The sequence below is a fragment of the Phoxinus phoxinus genome, assembly GCF_949152265.1.
Source record: "Phoxinus phoxinus genome assembly, chromosome: 14".
Taxonomy (NCBI): Eukaryota; Metazoa; Chordata; class Actinopteri; order Cypriniformes; family Leuciscidae; genus Phoxinus; species Phoxinus phoxinus.
Genome location: NC_136889.1, coordinates 15,700,836 through 15,727,500, shown reverse-complemented (window position 1 = coordinate 15,727,500; position 26,665 = coordinate 15,700,836). Strand labels below are relative to the sequence as shown.

The window sequence follows — 26,665 nt, the reverse complement described above, 5'->3', positions numbered from 1 at the left end:
AAGCCAATGAACCTTCCCTTCAAAATAGACGATTGAAACTCTCACTCCAATATGCTTTCAAAATAAAGGCAAATAAAACCAATCCAGCCTATTCTACAGTCTTCAACCCACAATTCACTCCTTTGTATGAAAGCAAACCTAAAAGCATCAGATCCTTTGGTATTCGTATTAAACCACATTTGGAGAACAAATACAAATTTGAACATTTTAAATACAATACAATTCAATTCTATATCTCCCTGGAAATTAAAGAAGCCTAATATCAATTTGGATTTGGCTCATCAGAGGAAAGGAGTTCCATTAACCATTAAAGAACATCCAAATGTATAGACAGCAATATTTGGACACAAGAAACCAATTCCCTTTTCCCATACCTATATTCACAGATGGTTCGAAGGTGGAAAATAGTGTTACGGCAGCAATGGTGACTGGACATCAACGCTATGGAATCCGTATTCCAAAAAAGTGCTCAGTTTTCTCTGCTGAAGCACGTGCTTTACTTTTAGCTTAGGAGTATATTGAAAATACACATAAAAAAAATAATATAATTTTTACAGGCTCGAAATCTTGCCTTTAAGCAATGGACACTTTAAAAATTGATCATCCTTTAGTGGACTGCATCTTAAACAAAGTGGATTATCTACTAAATAATTGTATCAGTATTATCTTTTGCTGGGTTCCAGGACATGACGGACTTTCAGGAAATGAACGAGCTGATGCAGCTGCTAAGGACGCTCTTAATCAGGAAGTGAATGAATGTCAAATTCCTCCCTCAGATATCAGACCGATTATTAATCAATCTATTTTAAATAAGTGGCAAGAAGAGTGGAAAATGTGGAAGAATAATAAGTTGTATGAAACTCATCCGGAAATTACAAACAGACTTTTTATCTATTTTAAAACTAGACTTGATCAGGTCAAGATGTCGTATGGGTCACACAAGTTTGACCCATGCTTTTTTGCTTAAAGGTGAAGACCCGACTCACCCGGTTTCCAAAAAGGGGAAAAAACAATGGATTTAGTTTTATTATGCCTAGAAACAGATATCAGAAAAGCAATAGTAAATACATTTTAATTGGTGTATTCTTTGACATTGAGAAGGCATATGACATGATGTGGAAGGAGGGCTTTTAAATGAAAATGGAGAAAATGGGAATTAAAGGAAGGATGTGTAACTGGGTAAAAAATTTTTATGATGGATCATGCTATTCAAGTTAGGCTGGGATCATCATATTTGAAAATTTACACAATTGATAACGGTACACATCAAGGTAGTGTTTTTAGCCCTATTTTATTTATTATATATTTTTTATAGTTGGAACAGGAATAGAAAAATCTATTATATGCAGACGATGGGGCATTATGGAAAAGAGGAAGAAATGTTAAGAAAGTTAGAGGAAAAATGCAGTATACTATTAATGAAGTTGAAAAATTGTCTAACAGGTGGGGATTCATATTCTCTATAAACAAAAAAGACAAAAATATCAAAAATAAGTCTATGGTTGTACAAACAGGGTTTAGAACAAGTTTCAGAAATCAAGTTCTTAGGAATATGGATTACATATTCAAAATATAGTAAATAAATGTAAGAAGGGAACTAATATCCTCATATGCTTGGCAGGGACAGATTGGGGAGCTAACTGGACCTCATTAGGAAGAATATATAGTGCAGTAAATAAGATCTACATTCGATTATGGCAACATTGTTTATTCTTCCGCATCAACATTGCAGATAAAAAAAAGATTGAAAGATATCTCAGGTATTTGCTGTGGGGCTTTTAGAACATGGGAAATTGGAGAAACAATTGAGATGGAAAGGTGGCAACAATTGAAAATGGTTTACTTGATATCAGTAAAAGGACACAAGAATAGTCACCTTGTTAAATACATTCTTAAGATCTGCTGGGAATATTACAAGTAGCCAGTTGTGGATGGGGTGCTAATAATGAGGCACAAAGAATTGTAATTTTTGATTATGAAATTAGTCTGACAGTGGCAATATCAGCTATACCTTCCTGGTTATTTTTTAAAGATTTGTTGATGAAACAATAGTTACATCAAGAGTATCAGTATTGTACTCAAATACTGACGGCTCAAAAGATCCTGAATCTTGGCATACAGCTGCAGCAGTAATTCCACAGCTGGACTTTAAAATAGGTGAAAGAACATCTCATTTCTTACCTGTTTACTCCTCAGTATTGATTGCTATTCAATTGGCCCTTCAGCGGGTGGAAAAGGTATTTGCCTCAAGTTGTTATTTGTTCTGATTCTTTATCAAGACTTATAAGTCTGAAAAATTGAAAATCTGACTCAAGACAGAACATTCTTATAGAAACTCTTCAGACCCTGTTTCGAATTCATCTGTCAGGAAAAAGTATTTTTGTGGATTCCTGCTCATGTGAGTATTGTGGGAAAGGAAATAGCAGATGAGTTGGCAAAAAAGGCTTTAAAGTATACAAGAATTAATGTTAATGTCCCTCTGGGGAAAGCTGAAATGAAGGGCTTAATTAAAAAGATAATTAAGAATAGATGGCAAGAGTTGTGGACACAGGAAAGAAAAGGGAAGTCACTTATATAAAATAAATAAAGAAGTAGGATGTGTGAGAGAAGTTTGTGGCAAAAGAAGGGATGACAATAATTTAAGAGTATAATAATTTAATTATAATAAAATAATTTAATACTCATAAAAGAGGTTTAGGCTGTAGAAATAAAAAGGTTACCATTAAAGAGCTTGCTGAACAACAATTCATAAGTGACTACTGCTTTATTCGAATATCTTAAGAAAACACGTTTGATTAGAAGAATAAAAAAAATATTTTCAATCAACGCTTCACACTCCACTCCAGTAGGTGGCGGAAATGCACCAAAGCTGGTTTGCCAACTGCCATTAAATTCAGGAAGGCTGCATCCTACCGAGACTGCGTCTTTCCTAGTTCAGTCCTTCTGAGGCTTGTATGGCTAGTGTACTCCTCAGCAATTAAACGATTGAATGAGACGCTCTAGTAAGATCCCGCCCCCGCGATCACGCCATTTCATGTCAATTCACGTCTTACATTTCATAATAAACTCAGACAAACCGACTTATTTTCCATCGGTTTAATTTAGTTAATTGGAATGTCAATGTGTGCAAGGATTGTGGATGATTTAAGGCCTCGAAGGACACATCCGATGCATCCTTCAAAACAGGCCGAATAAAGGACTCGGAACGAAGGCTGCCTTCGTGGCTGAAAAGTGATTTCGCTATTGTAGATTATTTATGCAGAATCGAGGATTGCCATATGAACACATCATCATTCAGGGAGAAAACTGGACAATGTAATATGCTTTTTCGCCTTTTCAACGTGTAAAAACACCAAGAGGAGCAGGTTGAGGGTGTTACAGGATGATGCCGGAAATCAAATCTAGTAATTATGTCACTGATTAAACCCACTGCCTATTGCTCAGTAAAATAATTATAAAATAATAATTTAAAAAAAGTTTTGTATTTTGTTTGGTTTAATCATTAACATTACATTTGTGAGTATGACTCTTATTTGGCTTGTAAATTAGTAGAACTTTCACGCAACCACTTCAAAACTGTTCACCAGCTTCTATGGATTGGATTTTGGTTGCAGTGTGTCGGTGTCTGTCCGCTGAATTTGACCCTTTCTGGTTCTCCTCCGTGGCCAAATGGGAAAGTGAATATTTACAATGACAACAAGAAACCTTCAGTTACATTTCACCTTTCCAAAAAAAGAAATGGATTGTTGAACACATTTTTATTTGGACATTCACATTTCCATTATATGCTGTTTTCACGGAATTCTACAAAACTTCAGTGAAAACATCAAATGACCATGTAATGTGATAAAATAGCTTATTTTCCCTACAAAGCTATTTTATTTAACCAAGTCAAAAACAAAACAAAAGGTAAGCAGGTGTCCATATTAATTTCAGTATCATCAGCCGCAAAACGCCATTAAGGCAAAAACTTTTACAATTAAAAAAAACATCAAAGTTATGTAAACGATAAAAGCTCCTTGTGGTTTCTCAGTTACAGTAGATCGATTTGAGAAACCATAAACAATGCAAAACATATGCATTTTGAGTTTGTGATAGTCCTTGTAGAAAATCCCTTCCTGCCCTCCATCTGTATTTCCCGCCACAGCAGTGACGTCATGTGCAAACAAGATGGTGTTGATTTATGAATTTGCACATGGTTTGTCTAATAAAAACACCACATTAAACAACATTTTAATAAACAACATTAAAAACTTGATTTTCACCACAGGTCTTTAATATTATTATATAAAGTTGCAATGTTTGTCTAGCTATAGGTCAATTATTGTTACGTTGTTGGACTTTTTCTTAGCAGAAGCTTAAGGATATACAGTATACAGGTGGTTATAAAAAATGTCCTCCGCTTATTATCCTTATACTTATTTCATAACATCACCAGATGTGTCGCCATCATCATATTTTAAAATTATGAATCAACTCGTAATTACTATTGTGTTTATGGCATCATTAAATCTAAATCACTCATTAGACCAAGTAGCCTACTGAGCTTTGTGGTACGAGTTCAAGGGTCCCCAATCCTGACAGCTTCACTCAGGCCTGTAGCTTCTGTCAGGCACAGCATTTGGTGAGGCAGGCAGTCATTGAGCTGCCAACAGCCGTCCGACCCATTTAAATTAGCTTTGGATGTCCACCAAGAGATTTAAGCTCACTTCAGCAGGTCCTACATGCTGACTCAGGAGCATGCATGCTCCTTACGGTTCTATTAACCGATGTGAAGCCTAAGTCATTATTATTTTCGCCTCCTCTTTAAACTTCACCGCCCACCTCTCCTCATTCTGCTTGTTGCTTTGTTGTTTTCCTCTCACATAGCCTGGCACAAATGGCTTTTGTAATGAGAAAACAGCTATAAAATGCACAATGGCTCCCAAAAGTGGCAGGGAAGCAGTTTGCTAAGTATGATTGTCAAATTGCTCAGAAACGCCTCTTGATTTCTTTCCTAACTCAATAGACATCCCTTCAGTGGCTGGGATTGAACAGGTCTAAATGACTATTACGCATGTATTGGCCATCAGGAGCACCAGGACTTTCCCGGTGGGTTTGTCGAATAGTGGGCGAAAGGCGAAACGAACGAGGGAGACCTGCTCGATATTAAGTGTTGTGTTTTTTAATTGCAGCTCATAGAAAAATCAAAAGGCATATACTCCAAAAGTGTGAGGAAACGGGGCTTGCAGTTTGTGTTTTTCAATACACATTCCATATAGTTTATTATTATATTATTATTTAAAAAAAACATAACCATGGTAATGAGAAGCATTATTTTACAGAGTTCAACTCTGTATTCTATGCAGGAACTATATAACTTCTCATTAGGGCAACTAAAGAATAATTGAACAAAAGAGCTTTAAAGCCTGCATTCCATCCAAACTATTAATTTTTCTCAATATGTTTATTGTATTCTATAAAAAATGGCAAAAATGGTATTATCCTGATGAAAGATCAGTATTAGTATCTAAAATAAATCATTATATTGTTGCAGTTAATTTTCACTGCATCATAGCTCAAAATAAATGCTTTAATTACTGGCATTTATTTGACAAAAAAGTTAAAGTCCCCCTGTAATTTTATCCCTTAAAACTAATCTTTGATCACCAAAGCGGCATATTTAAATGTTTTTGTTTTTTTCCAGTGAAAAATGTTTATTCATGCCTTAAAATAGCTTTCTTCCTTTAGTGTATGCGGGTCCACGAATATGCAAATGAGCCCCGCCTACACTCGTCTACAAGTCGATGTATCAGAATGGTAATGCGTTTTATGAATCGCTCTACAATGCCGGACACAAAACAGTAATTATTATGATTAGCCCTTTGCTTGACGTTATCAAACAGCTAATAATGTGTTGCTAATGTTTCCCAAACTATGTTCCCGTCAGCCATTTAAGGCCAATTCACACCGCACAAACAAACACCAACAAACAAGTTGGCAGTTGGATTTAGAATTTGATGAAAAATAACTGTCATGTTGACTGCCCCAACTGACAACAAACACGGTCAGTCAGGTGAAAACCCTGACCAACGCCAGTAGATGAGTGAGTGAATGAATGAGAAAAAGAAAGAGAGAATGTCAGCTTGGTATGTCGACAAGCTTTCAGTAATCTCGAATCCCCTCTTGTACAGGCCTCAGAAACAGTTGCACTGATGGGCCTGTGTCTCCCAGCCCCCAACAGGCAGGAAGCAGCAGAGCATGACTTGTGATGAAGGATAATTACCCCACAGTCACTGGAGAGCCTATCCACTTTGCTAAAGTCACACACACACGATTCATGCTGAAAGGAGAACAGAAGGCAATGAGAGAGATAGAGAGGAAAACTAGATGGAAAGAGACAAGAAGAGGCAAAGTGATAAATTAATGATAAACGCTCTATAGCATGAGCAATAGAGAGAGTGAACTGGGAATCAGTAAGTCCATTATTTAGGATTGTGAGCGACATGAAAAGAGAAAGGAAAAAGATTGAGAGCAAGAGTTGAAAAGAATCAAGATGTAGGTCTGCTGATGATCTTTAGTCAAAATTGTTCTTCCAACCATTTAATGTAAAAAAATAAGTCGTCTAAAGAGGCTTGACTATGATATTCTCCTGCCTCAGTCACTCAAGTCAACAAATGTAAGATACATCAAATCTTGCCTCTTTAGCCATGTTGAGTAAAAGTCTGACTTGAGACTGAAAGGACTGAACTTGCTCCTCACACGTGGTCATGCTTGACGTATTGTCCAAACGACTTGCAGTTGACCTCGTGACACAAGCCTCTGCCCTCATCCTTCTGCAGCTCACTGGCGTGCTTCATCTCAAGCTTTTAACAAATGGTAGTGCCATCTAGTGGCCTTTTAAAAATGCATACATCTTCCTATAAATAAAATGTATGCATCCACATAACATCATGTAATTGATTTAGCCTTTGAAAATGTTTATGCAAGCTCTTATTTTCAAACTTTCAGGTTCATTTTGAATTGCTTACATTGAGTGGGCTGATCCATAGAAATTTTACAAAAGGAATTTCATGCATTGAGAATTCGGTAAATGATTCTGGTTATTTCTATTCGATAAGTTATTATCAAATCAAAAATAGCGAGAGCGAGACACCTGACTGCTCTTGATTTGTTGAGTACAGTGGTTTCAAAGCTTTTTGACTTCAAGGCACTCCCTGTTTGAGAACTGTTCTAATAAAGGTATCGACATATGATCTAATTTAGCCACTTAAAATGTTTGTGCAAGCACTCTGACGAAAGATATAAGGTTATAAAACAGACAGGATTTGTATGATTTTCCCCCTTCTTGACAAATAACTACACTAATGGATTTTGTAGATCCATGTAATTTGTAAACAAGCATGTGAATTATTTGTGTGCATTCACTTGTTCAAAATTAGATTTTTTCAGAGCTCTGACAATATAATGACAAACTTAAAATAATGCATCACTTATTTGAGTAGCTATAGTTTCAATAGATGCTTCTTCATTTGTATTATACCATCTACCGTTAAAAAGGTTTAAGTCAGTAAGCTTTTTTTTAATGAAATTCATCGTTTTATTTAGCAAGGATGCATGGAATTGATTAAAACAGACGATAAAGATGTTTAATGTTATAAAAGATTCCTATTTCAAATGAAGGCTGTTCTTTCTTTTCTTCAAATAATCCTAAAAACTCCACAACTTCAACATTGAAAATAATAAGACATTTTTTTTAGCACCTAATCAGTATATTAGAATGATTTCTGAAGGATCATGTGACACTGAGGAATAATGGCAGCTGAAACATTTTAACAGTAACTATTTGTTACGTCAAGCTCTCAGGGACAAGAGAAGGCAGGATCCAAGTGCAGAGAAAATTTTATAGAATAATAGCAAATAAACAAAACAACCAAATACAAGAAAATCCAGATGAACAGGGAGCAGAACTGAGAGTCAGCAACAACATCCTACAAAGGAAAAGACCAGACAAAGAACAGGAAACACAAGGGCTTATAGGGAAACATTAACAAGATAAGACACCGCTGAATGTTATCACAACACTCAAGAGCACAGGCAAAGGACACTGGGAAATGAAGTTCGCAATACAAAAATCACAAAATCAGTGAAGAGGAGATCAAGAGCACTCATGTAACAATATTACTGTTTTTATCCCTTTCATGCATGAATTAGGATAACCTCAGTCAGGATTTTTTTTCTTATGTGTTTTATTGCTCTTAGGGCATGAAAAACAAGATTTGAAATGGTATTTTATTTTAAACATTTTTCAAAGAGATTTTCAGCATGCGTTTATGGTTTAAACGGAAGAGATACTGTATTAAACAATACAGTAATAACACAGCAATATTGTGTGTATTTAACAAACCAATCAATAAAATTATATAAAATCATCTGATAACTATAAAATATATACAAAAAAATATAATAAGGCAATCGAACTTTATACAAGTTGACCGTCGCATATCTTTGATATCAGAACATGAGGATGTGATTCCATCAGAGATCTCTACAGCCTGTCAAGGGACAACTGTGGAAACCCAACTCAGATGCCAATTTGAGGTTGTCAATTTGCCCTTATTAGCGGATCATTCTGATTATGTTCAAGATGGACACATTTCTAACATAGCTCTCCTCTGAGAAAACCTAGCGATCAGGTGTTTTCAATCTCATCTGAAATGAGCAGTGTTGGGGGTAACGCATTACAAGTAATGTGCATAATGCAATCAGATTACTTTTTTGATGTTACGAGTAAAGTAATGTGTTACAAGTAACGTGCATTACGCAATCAGATTACTTTTTAATGTTACGAGTAAAGTAACGCATTAAAAGTAATGTGCATTACGTAAGCAGATTACTTTTTACTTTCAGAATCACTTTAAAGCACTGCATTACAAGTCACATATATTATGTAATAACACTACTTTTTTGATATTCATGCAAATTACATTCTAATTACATAAATACATTTATTTACAGTAAAAAAAAAAACACACAAAAAACACACACACACACACACACACAGTAGTAGTATGAATTGTAGCTGAAATATAGCCATTTATGCACAAGGTCCACTACTGGACAGTTGATTAATCAGAATTTTCTCCCAATCTATCAATGAGCATCTTACACCGACTTACCCTATGTATCGATTTTTTGACACGTTGCAACGATACATCGTATATCGTTAGTCTTTTGGTCGATGTATCGATCCATATTGATGTATTGTTACAACTTAAACCCCACTGCGAGCACATCATCTTCTTCCTCATCATCATCTCGTGCTGATCTCTGGGCAGAAGGGGGTGTGTTCTCATCAGAGCGCTGGAAATCCCCCCATTAGTCACATAAAAGCGACCCGAACGGCAGCTCTACATCATATTAAAGCTCGATCCTGTGCCGAAAGAGGACTTTTAACTATGTAGGCACGGAGGACAGGGTTTAAATGGGCAATCTGACGGGCAGCTGGAGATATAAGGAGCCGAGCACAGTGGAAGAATGCGACTCGACGTGGGAAACGGATTCGGAGAGCGACGAGCATCAGCCGGGAGGAGAGGAGGAGGACAGCGGCATCTCCGAGTCTGTGAGCCCGGCGGATGCCGTCAGAGGAGCCGAACAGCTGGATCACGGACCACCGCAGGTGCCTCTCATCATTCACGAGCACTAAAATATAACAAAGGGCAACCACGGAAACCGGTCATTAGTCGCATCTGTAGGAATTGCACGCGTATGACAGTGTGGAGTAGCCTGATAATTGGTTTGTCAACCTATTACCATTAACATTATAGTTATTCTAAAATTAGGCATGTGCTGCCGTAAAGAACACAACGCAACGCTACACTGAAAATTGTACATTTAGAGTAAAATATTGGCAAAATTCCGAACAGATGTATATCCAAAATAGTTGGAGTTGTGATGGACATTTGTCGTGTCATTATTGTCCCGGTAGGACAATTAAATCACTAATTTTAGTAGCCTAATCGGACGTTGGCTTTGTAACATTAGTAATTATGGTAATGTTAACACAATAAAACAACATTATATTGTAATAACAACTATTTTAAAAGTGTCCCACAAATTTGACCTATATTTGAAGAACCAGTTATGACCTTTTACTTTTGGCATTTTAGGATTTTGGTCTAGGCTATTTATGCAAAATTTAATACAATTTTGTCAAATGTATTAGGGTAATCAAATTTTACCAAAACAGTTGAACATTTTTTCAGATTTAGTTCCTCATACATACTTTCCTCTATCATGGGGTACAGTGGTGACCCCTTGTAATTTTCTCCTAAAAAAACTTGAAGTCGCCATGAAATCAAAATGGATAATTCTTATTTTATGCAATATTGCAGTATTTGTTATGATTTTTCCATGCACAGCATTAATTTAATCGTTTTTAAAATGAATGTGCCTTCATGATATTTACTCAAAATAACTTCCCCTCTCTCTTGCACCAACAAAGTGGCACAAGGGTGGACAACCTGTCACTCACATGACATCACAGCATTAGCAAACCAAAACGATCCAACGATCCAATCAATTCCTGATGGACTGAAGTCCCTCCCTACATTTTTTCTTGTTCCAGAATTAATTTCTGGGGGGAGTAGTAGTAGATGAAAAATAATGCAGATGTATGGTATATACATGAGATAATATGAAATGCCAAATTGATTGAAATTAACCAGAAAAAGGGAAGAAGTTGTGTCTGTTAACTTTTCTTAGAACGGTTAAAATTGGGAGGGTGGCTAAAATCTTTGCCCTGGTTAGAAGTCATTTGTTTTTAAAATGGCTCATGTGCTCTCAAAATTTCTGGATTTTAAGGCCACTGAGACTGTGACCTGTTCAATGTGACCTATTTCCTCAAGGGAAATTTGCTCTCTTGAATTTCCTGTCAGCAGAAGAAGGAAATTGGATTTTTATTCATTTGAAACTAAGATTTTGATAAGAGCTTTTCACACACACCGTAATAGTTTTTTAAAACCCGGCATCAAAGACCATTATTTAAAGCATTTATGTAAGTGAATATAATGTTATTAATTAATAAGCTTCACAGGCATTTCAGTATGTCATTGGTCCCAACAAGCAAACAGCTTCATGTTGTGTGTAGAGTGCAAGCCTTCTGTGCTGTGCTTTCACTCAACCGTAAAGATGTTCAGTGTTTCAACATTACAAGAGGCTGAGAGCTAAAAATGGTCATGAATTAGTTAGAAAAAAGTACATACAGTAGTCTACAAAATGGAGCTCCTCTCTCCCGTCTAGAAGCATTTGCATCCCAGTGGGGAAGAGCAGTGACAATGTAGCTCAGATGCTGATGAGTGAAGTCATTCATACTCTCTTTCACTGCCTATGTAACCATTCCATTCCTCTCGCTCTCTTCCTCTCACACAGTTTGGTGACATAATGGAGTCTTCCACTAGGATGAAGAGGAGCTTTTATGCTGCAAAGGACTTGTACAAGTATCGCCACAGTTATCCGGTAAAGAGTTACATCTACTCTCTTTAGATTTCTCATGCAGAGCTCGGAGTCCGATCATCTTTTAATATGTTTCCAGTAAATATTACCATATGGTCAGAAGAAAAAATTGTTGAGACTAGATGTAAAATTGTTTTAGTTTTTTTGCTCTCTCACTGTATCTTTTCGTCTTGGTTTTATTTGGGAATTTTGTTGCTCAGAACTACAAGGAGCCTCGTCAGCCGAATGAATATCGCAATCTGAGATTCTATCTGAATAAGATCCCCCTGGTGCCGGATGGTGAGTGTGTGTTTGCTTATATGTTTTAATGAAAGAAGCATAAGACTGTACAATGGGATCTGGACTGAAAAGCAGGCCATCACTTACACTATATTGCCAAAAGTTTTGGGACATCTGCCTTTACATGCACATGAACTTTAATGACATTCCATTCTTAATCTGTAGGGTTTAATATTGAGTTGGCTTTGTAGCTATAACAGCTTCAACTCTTCTGGGAGGGCTTTCCACAAGGTTTAGGAGTGTGTTTATGGGAATTTTTGACCATTCTTCTAGAAGCGCATTTGTGAGGTCAGACACTGATGTTGGACGAGCACGAGCAGGTGTTCTATCGGGTTGAGGTCAGGACTCCGTGCAGGCCAGTCAAGTTCCTCCACACAAAACAACCCCACACCATAATCCCCCCTCCACCAAACTTTGCACTTGACAAATACAGTCAGGCAAGTTCCGTTCTCCTGGCAGCCGACAAACCCAGACTCTCCATTGGATTGCCAGACAGAGAAGCGTGATAAGTCACTTCAGAGAACACGTCTCCACTGCTCTAGAGTCCAGTGACGGCGGGCTTTACACCACTGCATCCGACGCTTTGCATTGCACTTGGTGATGTAAGGCTCAGATGCAGCTGCTCGGCCATGGAAACCCATTCCATGAAGCTCTCTACGCACTGTTCTTGAGCTAATCTGAAGGCTACACAAAGTTTAGAGGTCTGTAGCTATTGACAGAAAGTTTGCGACTTCTGCACACTGTGCGCCTCAGCATGCGCTGACCCCGCTCTGTGATTTTACGTGGCCTACCACTTCGTGGCTGAGTTGCTGTTGTTCCCAATTGCTTCCACTTTGTGATAATACCACTAACAGATGACTGTGGAATATTTTATTTAGTAGTGAGGAAATTTCACAAATGGCCTTATTGCACAGGTGGCAATCTCCTGAGAGCGGCCCCTTCTTTCAGAAATGTTTGTAGCACTCTGCGTGCCTATGTGCTTTTATACAACTGTGGCCATCGAAGTGATTGGAACACCTGAATTCAATGTTTTGGAGGGGTGTCCCAATACTTTTGGCAATAAAGTGGTATGTTTCTTACAATTCCTTCACATGTTTGCATTTTACTTCATCCACTGAATGTGTCCGGAGTGATATGCTCTAAATGTGGACTGCATTGTACCATAGTGGAGGGATTTTCTTTTCACATGAGCAAGTCTCTTTTCTGTATTCTTTAATAATGAACTAATATTATTGCTATTCTGTCCATGACAGCATTGTATGGTGTTCAAAATGTTTGCCAAACAAATTTGCTTTATGGTTTTTAAATCACCATTATATTAAAGGAACTTCCTCTCTGGAAGTCCCTTGATTCTCATAATGAGACTGTGCCTTAATTGTTACTTGGGGAAATTTTTTCGCTGTAATAACAAGCAGCCACTTAAGGAAAAGAAGCATTGGTGCAAATAATGATCTGGGCTGGTAATTCAGCAAGATTCAAACCATGGTTCACACAAACGATCCTTGTTCTAGAAAGGTCTTCTTAAAAAAACATTTTACCCATGATTATTATAACACTTCAAGGAGTAGTTTAGCCAGAAAATGAAAATTAATTCATGTAAGTCATTATTTATTTCTTCCAAATTTGTGTGCTATTATTTTTTCTGTGTAATATTAATGAAAGTTTTAAAAATAAATTTAAGAATGTACATAATCCACTTTTTAGCTGATTATTGATTTTTTTAAAAAATATTTTAATACTGCCATATTGGATCTTCTTAGCCGTGGTAAATATGACCTGGCATTATTTACAGAAAAGCGTATCCTTCTGTTTTCTGTATCCATGGTTTTGAACAACATGAGGTCTGGGTGAGTGAATGACTGAATTAAAAATTTTGGTTGAACTATTGCTTGGTTATATTATTGCAATATGTCCATGTTGCACTGGACATGTTCTGAAAATTGCTGTGGATTAAATGTGGCGGTCTAAAAAGAGATTTTGCTAAAGGCAAAAAGTGTTGTCAGTCCCACGTACAATATCTGCCAACACAAGAATATTACAATACACAAAGACATGAATTACATACTGCAAGAATATTTGTACCTAGACAAACATAAAGCAGTTTTTACGACTGAATACACATGCCAGCTGGTGTGAAGGAAGAACATGGGTTCTGGAGTGCTTCATTAGCTGAATGTTTTCCCTGCGGGCCACTTTAGGCAGGCAGACAGTGAAGACATCTCAGAGGAGCCATTGATTGGTTATTGTGGGCATGTTTGAGAATTAACTGAATCTGTTGTGCAAGCATTTAATGGCAGGCAGCAACTGCTTCACTGCTGTTTATGGAGGACACACACACACACACACACACACACACACACACACACACACACACACACACACACACACACACACACACACACACACACACACACACACACACAGAACATGTCGTTCTCTTTGTCCCCAGAGATTTCAGTGTTTCCATGTCACAGATGACCTACACCTCTATTTACACTCTGAAACAACACACAGTCCTGTGTGTCTTCTTAAAGTGATAGTTCACCCCAAAATGAAAATTCTGTCATCATTTACTCACCCTCATGTCATAAAAACCTAAGCTGATATAAGCTTTGACTTCCTTTATTTCTGTGGAACATTAAAAGAAGATATGTTGATATGTCAAAAGGTTTTTTCTCCATAAAATGGTCACCAACATTCTTCAAAATACCTTCTTTTGTGTTCCACAGAAGAAAGAAAGTCAAGCAGGTTTGGAACAAGTGGTGAGTAAATGATGACAGAATTTTCTCATTAGCATGTTAATGTGTTCATTAGAGAACAAGTGATGTCTGACATGAGAATGAATCCTTTTTCACAACGTTCATAAAATAGATCTGAATGATTTGTTCACATCACTTCTTTGTACAGCTTAAATGATCAAGGTTCCAGTAATTATCAAGTTAAGAGCTTGTTGGAAGAGAAGACAAATCAATAACGACTTAAATTGTGGAATGCTCATTGAAAAACTCTTATGGACTACAGATAAGACACTTTTGCATTCTTTTTGGGACTGTCTGCATGAAAAATAATTACCAGGGCATTATTCACAGTTTGATCTTTGATTTCCCATGGAAGAAATAAAGTCATAGGCATTAGAAAAAATGCCAAATTTTTGGGTGAACAGTCTCTTTATTGGAGTTTTAAGTGACTAATTCTGAGCTTGGCCCGTTGTGATGATTTATTATTTTTCTCTCTGTCCCCCCAGGTATTTATATTGAAGAAATCCTCACTAAATGGAGGGGAGACTATGAAAAACTAGAGCACAATCATACATACATTCAGTGGTAAGACATTTCATCAATATTCAAGCTTCTTGATGAGCAATAAAGTGCATAGTCAGTAGTTGCTTAATAAGGCTTAATGACTTATTATTAGACTTCACAAATTGTTATTGGCCAGACACTTATTATTAAATTATTATTATTGCTTGTTGAAAGAACAGAGAAAGTTACACGCTGATATATGCATGAGGGATTTTTGGAGGGGGATTAGATATGTTTTTCTTTACCATCTATTTATAATGAAGTTCATCTTCTTTAGATGCAAATCCTGTAGATCAAGGCAAAAGCAAACAAAAGCATGAAAGCGGACAAAGGCCGTGATAAAGACAAAATCGGCACAATTGTGGTATCTGCAGGTCAAGGGGTCAGTAACATCCTCTTTGGGGACAAAGGATGGCCTTAGGACTACATTGGATAAAACGTTTCTTTAATGTTTAAAGTTGCTTAAATATTCATGGGCCGCTTTGGCTGACATCATCTCTTTAGTTACTGAAGAAGCTTTGGGGAATGTCTATGACTTGAGGGCATTTTCTGATTAAATGGTCCATTTTCCCAACATTGAAGAGGCAAACGATAAAGGTTTCATATTAATGGCAGAAGAAAAGTGCAACCCACATTATAGAAAGGAATGTATGTAAGCTTATCTAAGAATCTGAGATTAAATCAAGCATGATTAATTAAACATCTTGCAAGCACTTTAGTGAAACAGCATCCAGCTGCTCGGGTGCATCATAGCTTCGGATATATTGAGACATGAAAATGCATGTTTCATATTTGTCTTTTAAAGCTGTTGGTATCAGAGAAATACCCAACATCTCTTTTGGATTTTGATGATGATATATATCATTGAGGAAAAAGAGGAAATTAATCTTATTCAAAGTGCTGTTTGTGCATAAGATAAGGTCTAATGTGGGATTTTTTGAAGGACAATACGTGCCTGCATTCGCCTTATGCTTCTGTTGGCCAAACAACACAAATTGCTTACTTTTGGCCTTATCAGATCTTTAAAGAAAGCTGTTCAGTTTGTAGTCCTAAAACCTGGAAGAGAATTAGCATTTGCGGAGTAAAAGAGACTTTTCAACAATTTTTTAATCAATATGGGCTTAAAAATATATTTTTTTGCTAAATAATGATTTAAGTTACTTACCACAAGCATGTTCTTGATCAACTGCTGATATTAGCAATATTTTCAAAGCACACAACAGATTCAGTATTCACACGAGGTATAAATGTGTGTTATGAATTCATGCATCTCAAGTAAAGTTAACCACAGACCTTATTCTAATCAGTCAAAAATCTGCTAAAATTAGCCTTCAAATTGACGTCATGTCATTTGCTTTTTTGTTTCATGTCATCCTATTAGTCATCTTATTTTTCATCTTCTAATTCATTTTAAAAATAAATATTATACAATACCTATGACAGTAATGAAGAAAGATGTAAACAGTAATGAATTAGAATCTGCCCACAAGGTGATTTTCAGCTAACTTTGAAGGTCGTATGAAGGTTGAACAGTGGTTCTACAGTACATCATGTGCTCTTGTAAAGCTCTCAGCTGGGTGTCGTTACATCTCACACACTCTCATAGCTAAAGCTCCTCTTCGTTCTTGTCTGTGCTGTGAGGGTGAGGAAGAGGGGGAGGACATGATGCCCCGAGCCCGCGTGAAATAACAACACGGTTCTAAAATCAGGCTTCGCGCATATGCTGCCAATCGTACCTCGGCGCTCCCTCCTGCCGAGGAAAAAGTGATTAGCTTCTCTCTTTCCCCCCTACTAATTTTTTCACACTCTGTATGCTTGCAGGGCTATTTGCATAATATCAATTAGCGAATGTAAAAACACATAAACGGTGAGTGATTGTAAGCAGACAGGTTGCTAGCATTTTGCCTCTTTGAGTAAATAAAGATGAGATGACTGAAAGCAGAGTTGCCAATTCTGCTTATTATATGCATATTTGGCCTTGTTTTTTTTTTTTAAGAAGTCGCTTATAGATTTGGGTAATCGTGGGTAGGCTCTTTTTTTGTAAATAATATTACCATAAACCCCCCCAAAATTTTTTTTGACCGACACGTGAAGAGCAACAGAGGGTTAAAGAATAAAAACAATCAATGTTTTTGAGAGAACATAATAGAAAACATGAACTAAATCCCTTAAAAATGGTTCCCTGTGCAGACTGCGTTATGTGTCATCCGTCCTTCGGATGGGACGTTAAACCGAGGTCCTGCCTCTCTGTGGTCATAAAAAATCCCAGGATGTTCTTCTGAAAAAAGAGTAGGGGTTTAACCCCAGCATCCTGGCCAAATCTGCCCACTGGCCTCTGTCCATCATCATGGTCCATCATCCCAATATATACTGATTGTCTTCATTACTCTGTCTCCTCTCCACCAGTAAGCTGGTGTGTGGTGGGCGTTCTGGCGCAATATGTCTGCCATCGCATCATCCAGGTGGATGCTGCACATTGGTGGTGGTTGAGGAGATTCACCTCTAAAGCGATTTGAGTACCCAGAAAAGCGCTATATAAATTTAACAAATTATTATTATTATTATTATGTGCGTAAACCCCACCAGCCTGGCCTGTTTTTTCAGGCCAGGTCACTTTTTCTCTAGAAGATTTGGCAACACTTAGCGAAAGCTTAACTGATATAGCAAACATCCGGCCAGGACTTCATGGCTTCAGAGAGAGAGAAAAGAAACAAGGGAGGCTGAAGAGAAGAAGGGAAAAGCAAGATGTGCCGAGGTTTGCGGGTTGTCCTTCGCTAGTAGCCAGTAAGATGTAGGATCAAACTGCTGACAGAGATAAATTTACCCTTTATGGCATTTTTGTGTCTGTGTGTGTCCTTTTTCTCTTTCTTTTTCCTTGATATGGGTTTGATTTGGTCAGTGCCAATACTGATATCTAGGGAACTTTGTATGGTTGATATAAAGCTAATATATGATGTAGGCTAATACAATGAAATTTTAGTTGACTATATTCAAGTTCAAGATCAAATAACTTGAACTATATTCCTGTAGTTCAAACAGTAGAGCATAGCAGCAACGTCAAGGTCATGGGTTCAATTCCCAGGGTAAAATGTACTGTACACCTTCAATGAAATGTAAGTCTCTATGGATAAATGCCTACAGTTTATATTTAATATATTTCTTTTACTTACTCGAAATTAATCAAAATGTTTCCTATAATACCAAAAATGTTTGCAGATGTTTATCTAAGCTCGAGTTGAAGCTGCTTCCTCGAGCCCCTCGACTGCGAACAGCAAGCCAAATACGCTTAACCTTCTTAGCTTAAAGATTATATGGGCAAAGGAACTCATGAAATGATGATTAATTCTTAGGATCTGAGGTAGATCCTAACCTGTTTCTTGACTGCTGTTACAGGCTCTTCCCACTCAGAGAACAGGGCCTGAATTTTTATGCTCAAGAACTCACTCAGGATGAGATAAAGGTATGTTTCTAAAGTCAAAGAACAAAGACATTTTTTTTTGGATGTTTAAACCAGATAACCATATTGCCAACTCTTAAAAAAAAGTTATTTTAGATATAGTTTAAGATATACAATTTGAAGTACTTTAAAGTTCTGGTACATAGAATAAACAACTAGAGAATAAAATGTTTATTTTTTATTTTTTATATCCTAATATATTAAGCTGTAAAATCCTTTGGTTCTAATTGGAACCTTTATTTTTAATAGTGTGTTATCATCTAGTCAAAGGTGTCAGAACATTTAAAAATAGGTTTCAGGCAGTGGCACGTTGTGTTTTAGTGTCATCCTGCCTCTTTTTTTATTTGCCCTTAAATAACCTGCTGCAGTCATTGTGCAGATCACCTTTTACAGAGTGACTTTTTGATGTCAACAGGAATTCCAAAGCACTCGAGAAGCCAAGAGACGCTTCCTCCTAGCATATACGATCATGTTGGATTTCTTTGGAATCAAACTCCTGGATAAAAATGGGAATGTGGCTCGGGCCCCAAATTGGCAGGATCGCTTCCAGCACCTGAATGAGTGAGTTGTATTTTCGGTTTGCTGTTTTTAAGTCCTTTTTACTCTATAATTCCTTTCCTCTGATCTTTGTTCTACTCCACTTGCACCAGTTCCCTAATCTTAGTCTCCTGTCTCCTGCCATATTTAGCATGCTTCAGTCCAGGGAGTTAGCATCCTTAGTCTCCAATCCCTGAAACACAATTTTGGTCATGACCCTGACTGTACCGTCATGTGACCATCTCATGCATGGGCCCGAGAAATGGGTCAGACGTACAGAGGAGGATAAGAGAAGAACTGAATAGGATACAAAAACTTTTACATTTGAGAGATGGTGAATGTGAGCGGGGAAAGAAATGTAGAGACAGTTGGAAAGGAGAGTTGAAAATGAGTTTGATGAACACATGATAAGCAAGGAGGGAGCGAAAGAAAATCCGCAGTGCAGCGCGCTGAGTGGTAGACATAGATGACTGTGCGTATCTGTCTGTGTGTCATTGCCCCAGGACTGTGCCATAGAGGACACATATTACATTACAGAGAGGCACCGCTTGATGAACTTTGTCTGCAGTGTGAATGGGCCTGTACCAAAAGCTATCATTTTGAGAACGCTGAGTTTATTATCTTACACTGGACAAAAATGACTCCTTAATGAGTTTTTATTTTTTTTAAAGCAATCCATTTCAGATCAATTTACTTAAGCAACACTGCATAATATATTTAGGCCTGTATTCAAGTAATGTCATTTAAATGTAATTGTGTTTGGATATACTGCACTGTCAGATGTTTTAACTTATTTGAATCTTTTTTACTTCAAACAAGTTAAAAAAATCTGCCTGTACTTTGCAACTACATGTCAACTAACTTTCATTAGAGTATTAGTAGACTCCCTGCTTAATATCTGCCAACTCTTTATTGTGATGGTCCTCCAACAGACAATCTACTAACTATAAGTAACTTTGCAAGTGCATGTCAATTGATTCTAACTCAACCCTACCAGTCTACTAATACTCTACTAACTCTGCACCTACTTCTACTACATGAGAAGTATTAATGTTACTTATAGTCAACATAATGTATTAAAGGGACCATCAAAATAAAGTGAAACCAAAGTTTACAGTGTAGTCATAGATTAGCCAAATTTCAGTATTAGTTAATTGGTACTGTGTCCTTTAAATTAATTTGTAAAGTGTATATAATATGGAGGTTTCTTAATACTTAAAACTAGATCACATAAGTAAATATTTTATTATATTGTATTGAGCCTTTTGTTTAATGGTTACTTAAGCACCCAAGACAACCCTCCAACAGACCAGCCTTTGTTTTTAGAAAATATATTTAGTAAATATGGTTTTATTGCAGAAATAGGGACCATTCACACAGAACATGTTTTTGCGGGTTAAAAACTTGAGACGTAGGTCAGTGAAATGGAAAAAAATGCTATCTTTTTCAGCTTGAGGTCCGCATTTTTAGATTTTTTTTGCAAAACACTGCAAAAGAAGCAAGACGTGATAGCAATGGTCTCATTCTGTGTGAACGACCCTCTTAATATGCTTGGACTCTTTTCCACTATTCCTGACTAACTCCAATGACCAAAAATAAAATGTTCTCTTTTGTCAACAACCAACTTTACTTTATAGGAAATGTTGAACATTGTGTTAAACGTATTTTTTGTACTATGATGACCTCTTGTCTTTCCAGGTCACAGCACAACTACTTGCGTATCACTCGCATTCTGAAAAGCCTTGGTGAGCTGGGCTTTGAAAGCTTCAAGCTGCCCCTGGTGCGTCTGCTTTTGGAGGAGGCACTGGTGGAGGGCACATTACCCAACATGCGTCACAGCGCACTGGAATACTTTGTCTACACACTGCGGCACCACGCTCAGAGACGCGCCCTGCTTCGCTTCGCCCAGCGCCACTACCACCCGCCCGAGAACTTCATCTGGGGGCCACCCAGGAAGAAACGCATTCCGGCCTCTGGGTCCACAGGGACAAGAGTGGGAAAAACCGAGGCGGTGGAGAGGAGTGCGGGCAAAGCCAGGTCACCTAGGGAGGGCAGAAATCATTTTGAGAGGGAGGCGGAGGACACGGACAAGAGGAAGAATGGAGAGTGGAAAACAGCAAAAGGGTCCAAGGTCATCCTGCAGGAGTGCAGGGGGAGGGTAGATCTAGAAGAATATATTGAGACCATTCCTCTGTAAGAATACAAAGAGAGGGATTCTGGGAATGCTCAAGTAGCCTAAGCTGAGCTTCAAGTTAGGCAAAGGAATGGCACAGCAATATTATTCCATACTATTGCCTTTTAGAGACTTGTTTTGTGAACAACTTGACTGTTTGACTTTTTTTTTTTTTTTTTTTAATACGAAGTGTTTTTTCTTAACTCTGAATACTTTTCAAAGTGTTAGCGGATGAATTTCTCTGCTGTAATTCTTACTCTCAGCCCTCTGGAGAGTTCTTAGCACATGTACGAGTGTTAGTATATATATAGGCTATATATATATAAGTGCTACCTGAGCACATTGTGTGAAATATTGCACTTTTTGTGTATTCAGTCTTCCCCTGTGAGAGAATATTATCTTAATCTACAGGCTTTGAGAATAGGCTTTATATGCTAATCACAAGGCCGACTCTCAGACAGACGTGTCTTTTCTGTGTTTAGAGCTTGCTGAAGTTTCTTGTTATGGATACTCGTAGCTCCTTGCAACAGATCATAATAATGTGTAGTCAGTGTGAATATACTTGCAGGAATTTTCAGGTAATTGATCTTCCATGTTTTATAGGTACGTGTGATACTTTAATCCAGTTTTCTCAAAAACGTCTTGCAATATAAAGTGCCTCTTCTTCCGTTTGTTACAGCATGTGTCGCGCTCTATCATTTTGAGTCTGAAGTAGTGTGCCGTGTGTGGAAAAACGATAGGCTACGCAAAACGAACTTAAATTTTATGTTTTTTTGATTAAACAAAGTATAATCTATCAAAGTATGTAATTTTTTATGAAACTTGAAAAGATAAATTCTCTTTTGACGGCATTAAATGAGCGTGGTGTGACAGATCGCAGATTGGAGTAATGGGCATTGCAAAAGGTCTGCATGAACACAGTTTAAATATATTCGCGTAAGTTAGTTGTCAAAATTAATATAGGCTACTGTGAGTGTTTTATTCTTTTATTTTAATCCGATATTCTATTCCTACAACTAGTTAAAGCACAAAATAAACATGAATGGACTTCCAAAGGTCTATTTAAAAATAAAGTAGGCCTACAACTTACTAAAATGTATCATTTCTCATGTAATCGGTGAAGAAGAGTTTCAATGGCGGAAAGACGTCAACAAAACAGCTTGCGAACATGGTAACGTTACATTTACCTCAGGAAAGCCATTCAGTGGCCATAGCGTTTGCTGGCTGGAAAAGTAAAATGATAGTTTATATGCACTGCACACTATTATAAATAAACGTTATATTTGAACTTAGCCTGTTATTGTCTAAATTATAAGAATGAACTTACTATTTCTGACAGAAACTGGTATCTTTAGAAGTCATTTTCTCTAAAACAGGTTTTTATGACAGCCACAAATTAAATGATGATAGTAATCTCGACGGCAGTTTGAAAGATAATGGTAGTGTAATATTATACAGCAAAAACGTTGCTTTTTCATTTAGTGCAGCCTAACTCAAAACTACTCAAAGTGATGGAGCATATCACCTACCGTATCCTCTGTGTGAGAGTGTATGCTGCCTTTCTCTCATCACACTTAGTGTTTATGTGTGGACAATCAGGGGCAAGGCTATTGATGGTCACTATCCACATAGAATACAAATAGCCAACATTTTTAAAGCAGATATTAATGGATCAAGTGTGTATGTTACTGTATGTGTGTCACTGCTGTTTCAGAGTGTACCCAGAGGTCTAGCCATACCTCCACAGCACAGGCGTGTGTGTGTGTGTGTGTGTGAGAGTGTGTGTGTGTGTGTGAGAATCTGTTAGGAAGTTCTGCCCGTTTTAGTTTCTACCGGCACACAAAAAAGAAGTGAACCTTTTCAGGAAAGACCCCTTTCTTCCGTAATAGTGGCTGAAGTTCATCTTCCTTTCTTTTTCATTAAACGATGAAGGCTCTCTGTCCTCTTCTTGTTTTTCTCGCAGCCTCTTTCCCTCAGTCAATATTTGGATTGAGCACACTTTTCTGTTTGCCGTCTAACTCAGTTCGTACCCTGGGGTTCATTAAACCCCGTCTCTCTGAATGTGTGAGAGTCTCATTCCAAATGTACAGATAAGGCTTGTGTCTAAAAGATGCCTTCATCTGGTCATTTTTTGAATGCAGAAATGCATGTGGTATGGCAGTTGGTGAAAAGAAAAATAGACATCTAATGGGGAGATTGAAATAATTAAATTTGTTCATAAATGTATTTTTCAACTTCTACTAAGAAATAAGTATTACATATTTGCTTGCTTATCTCTTAAGTTCACTTGAAATTGTTCTTGGTTTTTAGTTGTGAAGTTATAATGCTTTGGAAGCCAGTCTGAAACCATTTTTTTTAAGGAGACAGGCTACTTTTATACAAAAACATTGCCTTTAAGTCAAGCAACGAGACTTCAGTTTCAGACATAGCTAGTGACTGGGAAACAAATAGCCATCTTCTCTTTGTCCATCTCGGTCTAAAAGACTGTTGAATCCACATTTTAGTGTTTCTTGTGCCATAATCGTTGGAAACAGTTTGACTGGCCTAATGTAAGGCACTATGAGTGGTTTAACTGTTGGGAAGAGATAATTTGTTATCAAAGGAAGTGTGACGTTTATATTGTGGCCTACTGTATAATAAAGTGCAGATCTTTGACGAATTGTAAGTGTGTGAGTGTAAATGTGGCTAATGAATTTTGATGTTTTGCAAACTTGGCTGCTATTACTGTACATTTAATTCAATTCAACTCAACTGAATTAAACTATGGGGCCAGTTGTCAGAGGAGAAATGGGTATGTTATTATAATGACTTTTCAAATATATATTTATCAACTTTAAGAAGATAAATGCACATATGAAACAGTTCTTTGTGATAAAAAATGCTGAATAAATAAACAGTACCTTGGAATTCTGATTAGTCAATCACAGCATTATGTGTTAATACCATTTATAATTACATATACTATACAATTAAAACTAGAATAATATAATTTGAAATATTTTTATTTGTTAAGGAGCAGTGTAATTAGCAGAGTAAAATACTTGGCTGGCCATAAAATGAACCTCGGAGTTATACGAGACAGCTTTTGGGTTCCTATTTGGGTTTGTTTTGCAACTGAAGGTCATCGCTTACATATGTCATTTCAAAACAATCTCTCAGCTTAAGATAAAGCAGCCCAGTGTGTTGTGTCTTTGACAGAGGACAAGTTGAATATCACTCTGTCCCCATAATCCATACCGCTCGGTTGAGAGGATTTTTAAGTCAGGGAACACAGTTAAAACTGTGATAAAAGCACAGAAGAGCGGTGGGCCTACCATATGGTCTGTTCAGGCAGCCTGGTCCCGTGTGGGCTTAAGGAGACCATGTTTGCTGTAATCAGCTTGAGCCTTGCTGTTGCTTGTCAAACTGTCAGTGTGTGGGAGCGGTTTTCCTGACGTACACCTGTGAGTGTGACTTTACCTGCCAGCTCTTCAGTCAGAGAGCTGTCAGACACAAACCTGGCCCGCCTCTCCTGGTGCACTCCTGCACATCTTCTCCTGTGGCTTTCTTTGACTACCAGTTGGTAGAACATGCTCATGTTATATCGCAAACAAAATATGACCATGATTATGCCATGTTTTTAGAGACATGTACCATGGTAATATTGTGAAAGTCATATAAATATGATGGTATGTGTATGGTAATCATTCAGCAAACGTATATAGGTGATCTTTTCAACTATAAGGACGGACGTATATAAAAAAAACTATTTAAAGTTTGTTGTCGGTAAGATTTTTTAAATATTTTTAAAATAAACATTTTTCTTTGTTTTTTGCTCACAAAGGCGGCATTTATACAGTAAATTTATACAAAAATACAGTAAAAAACAGCAATATTATTACTATAATATTTATATATATATATTTTGTAATGCAATTTATTCCTGTGATGGCAAAGCTGAATTTTCAGCAGTTACTCGAATCTCACATGAACCTTCAGAAATCATTCTAATATGCTGATTTGCTGCTCCAGAAACATTTCTTATTAGTATCAATATATCAACACCTGTGCTGCTCAATGTTTTGTGGAAACCGTTTTTTTTCTTCTTTTTTTTCAGAATTCTTTGATGAATGAAAAGTTCAGAAGAACAGCATTTATTTAAAATATAACTCTTTTGTATCATTATAATTTACTGTCACTTTTGATCAATTTAGTGCATATTTGCTGGTTACATAATAAAATAAAATATATATACAGTAGGGCTCTGCATCTGCTCTGTAGGGCTCACAAGTGAAATTAACCACATTTTTGTGTTAGAGGATAATTGTAATTTTGGAAATATTTGTTATGCAGTGGCAGGGAAGAGGAGTCAAGGATCTAATTGCAGCAAAATATATTTTTTAAAACACAAACAAAGATGGAAAACAGGGAGCAGGAACAAGGTAATCAAAAAGGATATGAAAACGCAACGTCTTAATAAACACGCAAAGACAACATATTTAAGTAGGCTATACTTTAACAGACACTGTCTTAATTTTGTTTGTTTACTGACTCAATATGCATCAGTTAGCAGTTAGTAAAACACTGTTTTACTCCAGTACTGTGGTTTCTCTGTGTTAAATGTGCTGAGTGGAAGCCAGCGTGGCCGTACTGATCAGGAGTGACAGAATGAGGTGGAGAGGTTGTGTGTTGTTGGAGAGCGGATACTTCCCATGACTCACTGCTCTAGTTTGTGTGTGTGTGTGTGTGTGTGTGTGTGTGTGTGTGTGTGTGTGTATCTCTCTTGCTGTGCTGTATAGTCTCATTCAATTAGAAGCTTTAAAGCTTCATACCATGAACATACAACACAGAAAAACCGGCATCAACCAAATGTCAGGCATGAATGGATCAGTCAGCGTGTTTAGATGAGGCCTACTGAATGATGCAGAGCCCTACTGTTCACATGGCCCAAGCAACTGTGATATCCCAGCAGTCATTGCGCCTTTGGAATTCTAGCTTACTACTTGCTGAATACTATGCATTATTTACTACTGTATTTTTTGTTTAAAATAGAAAGTATTTTTTTTTTTAAAGATATATTTCCTATTGACAATGAACAGTATAGCGCAGAATAATCCGGTGGTATTAAGGGGAGGGAACATTCTAGAGAGAATTTGATTGGATAAAAAATAAATGCTGTTCTTTTGAAGTTTCTATTAATCAAAGACTCCAGAAAATGGTATGATGGTTTCCACAAAAATATTAAGCAGCACAACTGTTTTCAATATTGATAATAATTGGAAATGTTTCTTAAGCAGCAAATCAGCATATTAGAATTAATTCTAAAGGATCATGTGACACTGAAGACTGGAGTAATGATGCTTAAAATTCAGCTTTGCATCACAGGAATAAATTACATTAAAAATAAATATTACCTTTCGATTGTTATAATATTTTACAATATTA

General features: G+C 37.0%; 1 protein-coding gene across 2 annotated transcripts; it reads left to right on the top strand.

Moving 5' to 3' along the window:
- Nucleotides 1–9,182: 9,182 nt before the first annotated feature.
- On the top strand, nucleotides 9,183–24,960 carry ogfrl1 (opioid growth factor receptor-like 1). 2 transcript variants are annotated; one of them, XM_079634577.1, is made up of 8 exons: nucleotides 9,183–9,658; nucleotides 11,410–11,496; nucleotides 11,694–11,772; nucleotides 14,502–14,534; nucleotides 15,017–15,095; nucleotides 18,468–18,534; nucleotides 18,947–19,092; nucleotides 20,767–24,960. In XM_079634577.1, exons 1-8 carry the CDS (start codon nucleotides 9,464–9,466, stop codon nucleotides 21,263–21,265), a joined length of 1,185 nt encoding a protein of 394 aa, XP_079490703.1. In that variant the 5' UTR covers nucleotides 9,183–9,463; the 3' UTR covers nucleotides 21,266–24,960. The 2 variants fall into 2 exon arrangements, with proteins under 2 accessions (XP_079490703.1, XP_079490704.1); XM_079634578.1 differs by lacking the exon at nucleotides 14,502–14,534 and having other exon boundaries at nucleotides 9,184–9,658.
- The last annotated feature ends 1,705 nt before the right edge of the window (nucleotides 24,961–26,665 follow it).